At 27.8% G+C, this 11352-nt stretch overlaps 1 protein-coding gene across 1 annotated transcript; it reads right to left on the reverse strand.

Moving 5' to 3' along the window:
• Positions 1-5854: 5854 nt before the first annotated feature.
• On the reverse strand, positions 5855-9670 carry LOC108346310 (patatin-17). The gene is made up of 7 exons (XM_017585358.2): positions 9371-9670; positions 9102-9286; positions 8834-8987; positions 7440-7586; positions 7035-7292; positions 6355-6524; positions 5855-6204 (listed from the first exon to the last, which is right to left on the reverse strand). Exons 1-7 carry the CDS (start codon positions 9548-9550, stop codon positions 6078-6080), a joined length of 1221 nt encoding a protein of 406 aa, XP_017440847.1. The 5' UTR covers positions 9551-9670; the 3' UTR covers positions 5855-6077.
• Positions 9671-11352: the final 1682 nt, after the last annotated feature.

Below are 11352 nucleotides of genomic sequence, written 5' to 3' on the forward strand. Positions count from 1 at the left end.
CTACCTAACTCATTCATGAGATATAAATATAAATTTTAAATTTTTATAACATTATCTATTGCATTCAATTTTTAAATTTTAATCATAGAATCTTAATTTTTATATATTACATATTGCTAAATACATATTATAAAAAAAATGAATATTTAACATTAGTAAAAGAAATTCATACTACCATGCAAAAACTTGATTTTGAATAGATCTGTTTGCACAAACTGCACTTAAAAATATCAAAATTAAATTAACAATGTACCATTGAGACAAGCATTTCCAATTTAGAACAAATATTGTGTAAGGTTGGGGTAAGAGCAATATCGGCTTGTTGAAGACTGGAGCATATAGGAATAAATTTAATATAGTTAGATGGGTTTTTAAAGACATTTTTTTTTGTCAAGAAAAACTTGATACATATATCATACTATATTTGTATGAGTCGGTAATTAAGGTTAATTATTGACTTAGCTCTTATGAGTTTTCACGGGAGAGTTGGCTAAGGAGACAAACAATACCAATTGGATTTAAGCTCAATTTATATAAGAGATTGAAACTATTTTTAATTTAAAATATTAAGACAACAAATTTATGTTTTTATCCTTGTGAGATATTTAATTTTTTTATTTTTATTCGATGTGAGAATTAATTAGATTCACACTTAAATCTCGATAAAGTCTTGTAAAAACTTCTCTCCAACAATGGAATAATAGTCAATCTATATATTTTGTACAAATGTGAAAATTTTGATAGGAAGCAATTTGTATAGCAGATTGATTTTCATCCTATAAAACATCTACTATTGAGAGTGAGATGTATGTTTATCTATTATAGAGAGTTAGGCATAAGTGTTTTAATTTCTCACTATGTAACACCCCAAATATTTTAAGGGTATTACTAGTAGTAAAAATTTTAATTTGATATTTGATCAAAATAACCAAAACTTTATTTCGATTCAAAGTATGGTTCCAAACTTACAAACTTTAAACAATATAGTCTTCGCTACTTAACATAAGTTTGAAATTAAACTTACAAGTCTTACACAACATATTTTTCTGATACAAATTTATTCTTTTTACAAAAACCCCTGAAAGTTTTTCCCAGCATGTCTCCATCATCATCCTTCTCGTTTCCATAAACCTTACAAGTATACTTTGCTTACTCACGAAGTCTTATGTTCAGATTGCTCTCTACATGCTTCCTTAAGCCTTACAAGTATACTATGTTTTACTTTTCAAAGCCTTATGGTAAGACTGCTCTTTGCCTGCTTCTAAAAGACTTATGAGTATTTTGTTTATGTCAAAGCCTTATGGTCAGACTACTCGATGTCTTCTTTCATAAGCCTCATGAGTCACTCTGCTTATATCAAGGTCTTATGGTATAAACCAAATATACTACTTCCAGTAGTAGAAAAAACTTAAACATCATTTCATAATTAATGATTCCTTATATCCATCCCAACATTTCATAAAATCAACAAATCATATCATCTCATCCACCTAAATCAATCATATTCATTCTTTAATCATAAATTGGAAATAACCCATTTCCGTGTCAATACCCATAACGAGTCAGATACACCTATAATTAGATATCGTACTCTTCTTATAATCTTATCTTACCCATAATGAATACAACCTCAACATAATTTTACCAATCGAAATATATATATATATATATATATATATATATATATATATATATATATATATATATATATATATATATATATATATATATATATATATATATATATATCAACCATTTAAATTGTTATGACGTTACATAAAATTATGTTCTTAATACATGTGCCACGTTGAAGATCTAAATGGGTAAATTGAATCATAATTTACCTAGAGTCTAGGGTAAGAATTTCATTCTGATATAAGAATTAATAAAATAAAAATTGAAATTTCTCATCAGTAATTCAGAAACATATAACTACATTATTTTGAGATCTTTAATAAACACGACCTAATTTAAAAAAAAAAATTGAACGGTCAATATACATCAACATGTCTTAGTAACTACATATTCAAATTTTAGGTTAATCTAACGGTTAACTAGGTAGAGATTGAGATTTTAGTTACACAAATTCAAGAACAGTATTCAAGTGAGTTTCAACTCTATCTAAAATAGGGAATTGATTCCTCTAAGTACATACATCCAGTTACAAATCCGAGTGATCAATTTATAGTGATATATCTCAGGAATAATCTATCAAAATTTCAACTTAATCTAATGGTAAACGATGTGGGAATTTATATTTTTCCAAGATAACTTAGAGAGATATAAAGTGATAGTCCTTCTGCCCAAAATTATAAGATTACTTCCTCTAAGTACAGTCCCCAAATTAAAAATTCTGACGGTCAAAGTTAATTACTATGTCTTATGAACCATATATTAAATTTCCAGATTAAACTAACGATAAACTAAGTGGCAATTAGAGTTTTACTAAGGTAGCTTCGAAAATTGAAAACATGGTCAAAAATTTAAATGTCGCAATTTGATTGAGTATTTATCCCAACATTTTTATAGTTCACATATTCAACATAATAGAATGCATTCATCACATATTTCATATTAATTGAGTATTATTACAAAATAAATTAGCGGCACTTAATCTGTTCAATAAGAATTAAGTTAAAAATTCGTCGAGTAGACTTCTAGGAAAGAGAGGTGCGTCACAATTGACAACTTAAGTACCGAGTGTTTCTTAGCCAAAGTGTTCCAAAACTAGTTCTTAACAAATTTCTTATTCACAGATTCAAAATAATGACATAATTTTTCATTAACAATACTAACACATAAATTAAAGGGATAAATAGTTATACAACCAACACATAGACATACACCAAAAGTCAAGGCATGGACAATATTAAATCATTAATATAAAAGCATAGAAATGTTACCTCCTCTTACTTGATTCTCTCTTCTTCCTGAATGAAGAGTACTTCTTCAGAAACTATTGCTACCTTCTCTACAACTCATATTCTATCCCTAAAATCTTCTTATTTTCTATAAAACTCTTGCTTAGTTTCACTCTCCTCGTGAAAAACTTCATTTCCTCATCCCTATTTATAGTTGAAGTTAGGGTTACTATAACAGTACTGTAGCAGTACTACATTTCACTGTAGCAGCACTATAACTTGTACTACATTTTTACTGTAGCAGTACTGTAGCAACACATGATTCACGAGATATTCTCACTGTAGCACTATACATATTTCACTGTAGCATTTTACTGTATGTATTTTATTGTAGCATTTATACATAATTTTTTTTTATATTTCTAAAAAAATCTAGCATCTTAATTACAACTATTTTCAAGGGTCTTACAATCTCTCCAACAACAAAAAATTTCGCCCTCAAAAATTGACTATTTAACAAAAGAGATATGGATATTATTTTCTCATAAATTCCTCTAATTCCCAAGTCATTTCCTGTGTGTCTTCATTCCAAAGTAGCTTTACCGTGCGATTTTTTTTTTCCTCTTAGCTTTTTCATTTGAACATCTGGTACTTGCACCGGTCTAACCTCCACTATTAAATTCTCCTTGACCTAAATCTCATCAACTTCCAACACATGCTTTGGATCTAGAATATACTTCCTTAGTTGGGATACATGAAAAACGTTATGCAAATTTGCCAATTGAGGTGGTAGTACTATCTCATAAGTCACTGGTCCAATCTTTTTGAGAATTTGATATCGTCCAAGAAATTTAGGTGTTAGTTTCCTCATCTTGATAGCTCTTCCGATTCCTGTAGTTGGCGTTACTCGTAAGAATACATGATCTCCTACCTCAAATTCCAACTGCCTTCTCCTTTTGTCAACATATGAAATATTGAAGGAAACCAGCCAACAACGTCCTTTTAGTGCCTAAACTAACAATAAACGTGATTAATTTGCATGAAAACAATTTACCTTTCTAATGACCTCATGTTGAGTTATTAATTCCTTTTAAGCTATAGATTGTGTTGCTTTACCCATCTTGCTACTTGAAGGTTTTGACTGAAAACATCCTAAAGTCCACTCAACTATGCAAATGGCCCTTTAACATGTTTGATTTAAATTATGAAGAATGTAAACGTGTCATATTATTCTTGTTTTTTTCTTTGAAATTATCTCTTATTAATATAACCTTTTATTATCTTTTGTATTGATGTCGCGGTAAGATCCGGAAAATATCATCTGAAACCAGAGAAAAACAAAATTCTGAAATAAGTGTTTTAAAAAATATTTCGTTTTTTTTAAAAGGACGACCCGCCGACGAAGCCTTCACCATCTTCGATTCCGGTGAGCGGTGGGTTTCGACCCGCCGACCATCTTCCATGGAAGCCTGCATCTCCTCATCATCGTTCCCATTTCCAGCGTCAATGGAGCTCTGGTTTTGTGAATCTCGTTAGGAAAACATGAAAGGAGAGGATTGAAAAATTTGCAGGGTTAAAATAGGATATTGAAAATTATGGGGGTGCAGGGAGAAAAAAATAAGGTGTAGGATGAAAGACTCCTGCTTCCGATATTTTTGTTTTTAGTTCAAATGTTTTTTTCTTTATATTTTTGAAATAAGTAATGCCATACAAAATCTAAAAGAATACTCCTAATTAGTGTCTTGGACACTGGTTAAGAATAAGAAAAAAAATATATTTTTGACAATATTTTATATAATATTTATGTTCTTGTCTTATTAGTTTATTATTTATTTGTTATTGTACTGAGATATTCTAAGAATAATTAATAAACATTAAAATTTACAAAATTTCATAATTAATTGTGACATTAAATGAATTATGACATCAATAATTATTAATGTAGTTTTTACTTTATTATAAGAGGATAAATATATCCATATGTTATATTGTAATTGATAATTTATTTGATACACACAAAAAATTAAAAAAATAATTAAATGATAATATAATTTTAAGGCTTTATTTTTCTTTTTAACTATTTTGCTTTCATTTTAATGTTACTAAAACTTATAATATAATTAAACGTAAAAAAACAGAATATGGATAAAACTCATATATTCAATCAATCTTCAAGTTCAAAACTGATTATATGTGGTTTGTTTTCCTCAATCCAACTAAGCAGAAACAAAACCAATATGAAAAATGAAAAAAAAAATTGAATTTTTTTTATCATTCTATTAATCATTCATACAAATTTAAAACAAAAAATAATAATTTAAAAGATTGAAAAAAAGCAATATGAAGAAAGAGGATTTTTTTTTCATAAAAAATGCAAATTTTCTATCACAGAAAAATTTAGAAAAATGCTAGAAATTTTAAAGAGACCCTTTTCATTTTTGCAAAAATTAAAGAGACGTTCTTTTTTTTTTTCCCAAAAATTAAAGACCATTCCTTTCAAACGTTTGAAGCATTCATCTTTTAAAATCTTTCAGATTTTCACATTTCAAGCTTTCATTAAAATACAGTATTTAAACGTTAGAAAGATATTTTTACTTACTTATTGATAAAGACGTTAAAAAATTCTAAAATAATTGTTTTTGTGTTTAAAAAATATTATAAGAATAAAAGACAAAATAAATATTTATCTTTAGAAAATCTATTATATTATATGCGTTTATACTATTTTAATTTAATTATTCTAAATTTTAATATAAATATAATAAAATCAAAGATACTTGAAACAATATCCTAAGGACATTGGTTAACATTCTCCAATCCAAAAATATATGTTCTTGTCCCTACTCTAATTAAGAAACTCAATTATCCAAATGACACAATAAAAATCCTCTTAATTATATATATATATATATATATATATATATATATATATATATATAATAATAATAATAATAATAATAATAAAGGAATGTTACAATTATCACTTTAAGAAATTATATTTAAAGCTTAATAAACTTTCCATTTCATTAAAATGATACAATGAAAATCCTCTTAATTTTAGTAAGTAATTAAGAAAGAACATGACGAAATGGACCAACCCAAGTTTGTTTTAGTCTAAGTTTTCAAGATTCTAGGTTAAGATCTGCCAAAAAATAACAACAACTTGTCCAACCTACTAAATTAAAAAGAGGACATTTTTCATAGAACCTTATTTTTTCAAGAAATGTTCTTTTGGAATGCCCAATTTGCTTGAGCAAGAGTTTCAAGAAATGGCCTTCCTCCTTTTTTCATAGATTTCCTTTCCAGACGACGTTGTCTTTCTCCATGCAAAATATCAGCAATCCTTCACAAAATTATAAAACCAAAATAGAATTCGATATTATATATAATTGAATTGAAAAATACAGTATAATTGAGCTTTAATCACTGTAGGTTTTAGGCATAAAAATATTTAAGTAAATTAAAAGGTTAAATTTGTTCATATTTTTTTCACCTGTCAAGAGCCTCAGCATTTGTTCCCACCCCTTCTTCTATATTAAAAGTGTCCAAATTCATCTTCACAACTTTTTCTTGTAACAGTTGTTTTCCAGTCTTCTCCAGGCCTTCCAAGTTTTCTTCTGTAACATTAACTGAGTTTGAGAAATCAGGATTCAAGTCGTATTCCTGCCATTCATTACATCAATCATCGTTATACAATTCAAACTAGAAATAATTCTGAAACATATGAATAATGATATCATGACACAATTTTATATTTATGTGACACATAGCAAAAGAGTAAAATAGTTATAAAAGTGTTGTTTTTTGTATTTTTTCAAGTAAAAAGAAAGTAAATAATAGGGAAGACATTCATTTCACACTACCTTTCCTAAAAATACAAAAATTTATACTTTAATGATCATTTTATCCTTATAAAATGTGTCAAATGAATATAAAAGTGTTATGATATCATTATAAATTTTGTATTTTTTTAAGAAAAAAAAAAGTAAAACATAAAGAAAGGTAGTATAAATTTTTTTTGTATTTTGACACTTTCTTTCCTTATTATTTACTCTTGAAAAAATAAAAAACAAATAAATGAATGTAAAAGTATATTATGTTACCCTATAATAATAAACATAAAATAAAAGTATTAATGGGAGTCAAATGTGAACTAGATTTTTACATACATACATCAATTCGAAGGTATGTACTCGTAGAAGGTGGGAATCTTGAAAAGAGTGAAGCAGGATAGTATTTAGCCATGGCTGAAGAAGCACGACCCTGCATATCTGTTGCAATAGCAGCCCATATATCTTCTGTCCAAAAGGCAGCCAAGCGAGCATCAAAAAAGTTACTCTCCACATATTTTGTATGTCCAGTCCCCAAAGACAAGACCAAGATTTTCGGATACTCTGCGTGTTGTAACACTTCACTTACGGTTACATGTGTCTGTCAAATTTCACTTCACATGGTTAAACTTAAGACATTGTGTTGTGTGTGTATATATATATATATATATATATATATATATATATATATATATATATAAATGCATGCATCATAATTGACATGTGATTTTATCGTATTTTAATTTACCGGATTCTGAGCTGCTACACCACCATCTACCATATTGAACTCAACTCCATCGTTCTGAAAATAGTAAGGTGGTAGCTGAGTGGGTGTAGCTGAAGTCGATATGCATATATCTGACAACAAGGCATCTAAGTAGGGAACATTCTCAAGCTGCATCACAAAAACATTATGTTAATCAGTGTTTGGATATCAGTGTATGTTGCCGATATATGAAGAAATATAAGCATATGCTGCTGATTGAAGAAGAGTAGAGCGAATGGAGCTACTTAGCAAACTCAAGTTGTTAGATCATAAAGAAACAAAAGGGTAGGATTAGATGGTTAGTGCAGGGGACAGCAACTCTAAGTACTGTCACAGTAGGATTAGTTGGAGAAGAAGAAACAACGATGGCAAGGGAGTTCAAGTGAATGGTAGTTGGAATGAAGCACCAAAGAGGTCTGTCAAACAATCAAGAAAATACAAATAATTTTCCTTTGAGGATGGAGCTATAAGGATCGAATGATAGCTTAGTGTAAGGACCGGTAGTAGTACTTCTTTTCGGTTATGTAAGCAAATCGAAGAGTGCTAGGGTTATTTTGGGGCTGTCCTATCAAAGGAAGTTTGAGAACATTGTGATGGCTTGAATGCTTACTTTGTTCCCATGTTAAGAGGTAAATTTCTGTTTAATATCCGATTTTAAAAATGAAGATATTTGGTCCCTATATTATGAAAAGTATATGAATAAGATCCACAAAGAAAGAACAAGTTCAACAAATCATAAAAGAAAAAGCTGAACAAGAGAGAGAAAAAGCTCGACAGCAGAAGAGAGAAGAAAAAAAGTACGGCCACATCAGCATGAACTTAACGTTGTTGCTGTCTACTTAACGGACAAGACCTTATTCATACATTTTTCATAACATAGGGACCCAATGTCTTCATTTTTAAAACCAGGTACTGAATAGAAATTCACCTCTTAACATGAGGACGAAGTAAGCATTTAAGCCTATTGTGATAGGTCGGTTGCCATTAGAAATTCAAGTATGAGTCTAAGTCTTAGTTTGAATAAAAAGAAATAAAAAAATAGAATACTACATAAAGAAGAAAAATCCGTTAATTTATTATTTTAAAGTTTTGGATATTGGATAGTGTGAATTTTTTATATGTTTGGGTTCAACTCTTATCCGTGTTTATAATAGACTCAAAATAGTAATATATGATTTAACCCGTTAAGATGAACCTCCTCAGGAGATCCAATACGCATAAGTACAAAAGTACAATGTCCCATAACAAACACAAGTTCTCAGTCGTAGGCTTTAAGAAGTTACTGAAACAGCTACTATTGTGTGGTGTGTAGCCTAAGAAATTAGTCTAAGTGACAGAGCAGCGGGGATATAAATACAAAACTTATGCCTGCTAACCTTGTAGTTTGAGAATATGACTGGCTTTTGTCTCTTGAGGTCGAAAGCTGGGATTACAACATTGGTAAGTGTTTGACTAAGTCGAGTATCCTTCAAGAGTTCACGAGTTACGTTATGTAAAAACTCCCCATCGAACTTGGGACCGTTTCCAGGTCTGCATGTTAGTTTGTTTCGTCAAGAGGAAACACAAAACAAAAGCATGTTATAATTAGTTGCCTTTTAATCGTTAATATTGACGATGTTCTGAGAATATTAGTGCTATTCTTACCTAGATTCATTGAATATATGAGGGCCATTTTGTTTGTAGAAGTCTACAATTTGTGCAGGAGTAAAGGCAGCACGAGTAGCATCATCAGGGCTTGGGCTGGCTAACATAGCTGCTATGAGTCCACCAGTGCCAGTCCCTCCTATCACTTCAAAATAATGTGCTAAATCTGCATTTGGATCCTTAGCCTGCATTCAAGTTAACCTCATAAGCATTCATTCATTCATGCAAATTCAGTACATGCATATATAGTATTAACAGTAAGAATGAACCTTAAGAGCCTTGTCTAAGTAATCAAGAACTGTTGCTGGAATAATCCCCTTGATTCCGCCACCATCAATGCTCAGAACAGTTAACGTCTCTCTATTGTCAGATGGAGTCAGTTTCTGGGTACTGAATCCACCAGTCAGTTGCCCAGCAAAGAGCAAAACAAAGAAAACCAAATGAGCCATTAATGGCTTCACAAGGTAGTATAGAAGTAGTTGAGAGAATTGTTCGATTTGTGCTGAAATGTTAAGGTATTGTAGAAAGTTTTTTGCAGGATAGATTCATGTACCTTTGACAGAAAACTTTGTTCACGGATCACCCTGATAATGGTGTTGGAAGCAGATGAGGCTGAAAACTTTTCTTGGAGATTTTGTTCGGATAAGGCTGAAAATTCCTTACAGATGATGTCTGTAACATTTTAAATTATTTAAATTGGTGCATTATGTTTTTCTTTTCTAAATTATTATAAAAATTATATTTTATTTTTAAATTGAATTATAAATATTTTATTTGTATATTTATAAAACTTGTATAAAATCTCCTCTGCAGAGGTTATAATATAATTCTTATAAAAATATTTCACACGTCATTTACTTAAAAAAAAATTTATATACTTATAAAATATGGAAACAAGATACTTTATAATTTTATCTATTACTATAACATATATTTTTATAATAATTTAAGTTAAAAAATAAATTTTTATTAAATAATTATATTGATTAAAGTTTATTTTGAATTGTAAAGTTATGAGTAGGACAGATGAATTTTCTGTGAAAATATTTCACACCTTTATATTATATTTCCTCTTCCTTTGAATGTAAAACTATTGAGAGTCCTTACAAAGAAATCTCTAATTAAAAATCTCTTCCTTACAATGACAAAGAACTATTTTTAAATACATATTTTTATATCTTGAGTGCTTCAATTATCTATATCTTTAAAATTGAATTTATTTATGTAGATAAAATGTTTAAAATAAAAATTTAATTTAAAAATAATTTATATTAACTAAATGGGATTTTAAAAATTCTTTTTGGTTCATCTCCATAATTAGTATTCTTTAAATCCTTAAACTAAACAGAAAAAAAAAATACTCGATCTCTTCTAAGTTTAGTTTCGGAAATTTCTTTTCCAGAATAAAATTATGCCTAAAATGAACATTGTTTTTATTTTCTTTATATATATAAGTTCTCAAATTATTTCAAATTTACTTACTTATTTTTAATTCAGTTATCTATTTATCTTCATTTAAGCTTTGTTTGTTTTAAACGTAAAGCGTCTGCAAGCATAAGATAGATCTGTTAAGAAAGTTTGAAAATCAATACAAGATACCCAAAAGTAATACAAATTCTTTATGTAAACAGTATAAAATATGTAGGTATACATATTTTATTATATTTACCCCTCTCTTTCTTTGTATATAAATGATAATTATAATAATAATAAAAAATTAATAATTATCTATAACTTCTATATATGTTCTTTTATAATTAATTATAGAAATAAATATATTTTCATTTCTTAATTTTAAGTAAATTTTTTTTTAATTTAATTTTTTATATTTAAAAATATGTGAAGTTAGTTTTTAAAATTTTTTTTATTAAATTTATTTATTTCAAACTTACTTCTCAATTAATATATATATATATATATATATATATATATATAAAATAATTTAAATTTTATCATGAAGGTGAAAATATATATAAGAATGTAAATAATTCAAATACTGTAATAATGAAACGTATTTAAAATGTTAAATAAATTTAATAAAGTTTAAATTGAAAAAAATTAAATTTAAATATTTTTAAAAATAATAAGATAAGGCTAAAATTTGAAAAAGAAATTAGTTTTAATTTTCAGATAAAAAACCAAAAACATATTTAATGTTTAATTATAAAGAGATGCATTTTTTCAATTTTATCATCTTAATTACTCCTTTTTAAATTTAAATAATTATTTATAATAAAAAAATATTTTTCTA

This window comes from Vigna angularis, chromosome 9, assembly GCF_016808095.1.
Source record: "Vigna angularis cultivar LongXiaoDou No.4 chromosome 9, ASM1680809v1, whole genome shotgun sequence".
NCBI lineage: Eukaryota > Viridiplantae > Streptophyta > Magnoliopsida > Fabales > Fabaceae > Vigna > Vigna angularis.

Bases quoted from the DNA above. Each gene is read 5' to 3' on its own strand.
- LOC108346310 (XM_017585358.2), bottom strand. From the start codon at position 9,550: ATGGCTCATTTGGTTTTCTTTGTTTTGCTCTTTGCTGGGCAACTGACT. The intron at 8,988-9,101 runs GTAAGAATAGCA...ACTAACATGCAG, and splicing joins CATATATTCAATGAATCTAG to ACCTGGAAACGGTCCCAAGT. The intron at 7,293-7,439 runs GTAAATTAAAAT...GAAATTTGACAG, and splicing joins GTGTAGCAGCTCAGAATCCG to ACACATGTAACCGTAAGTGA.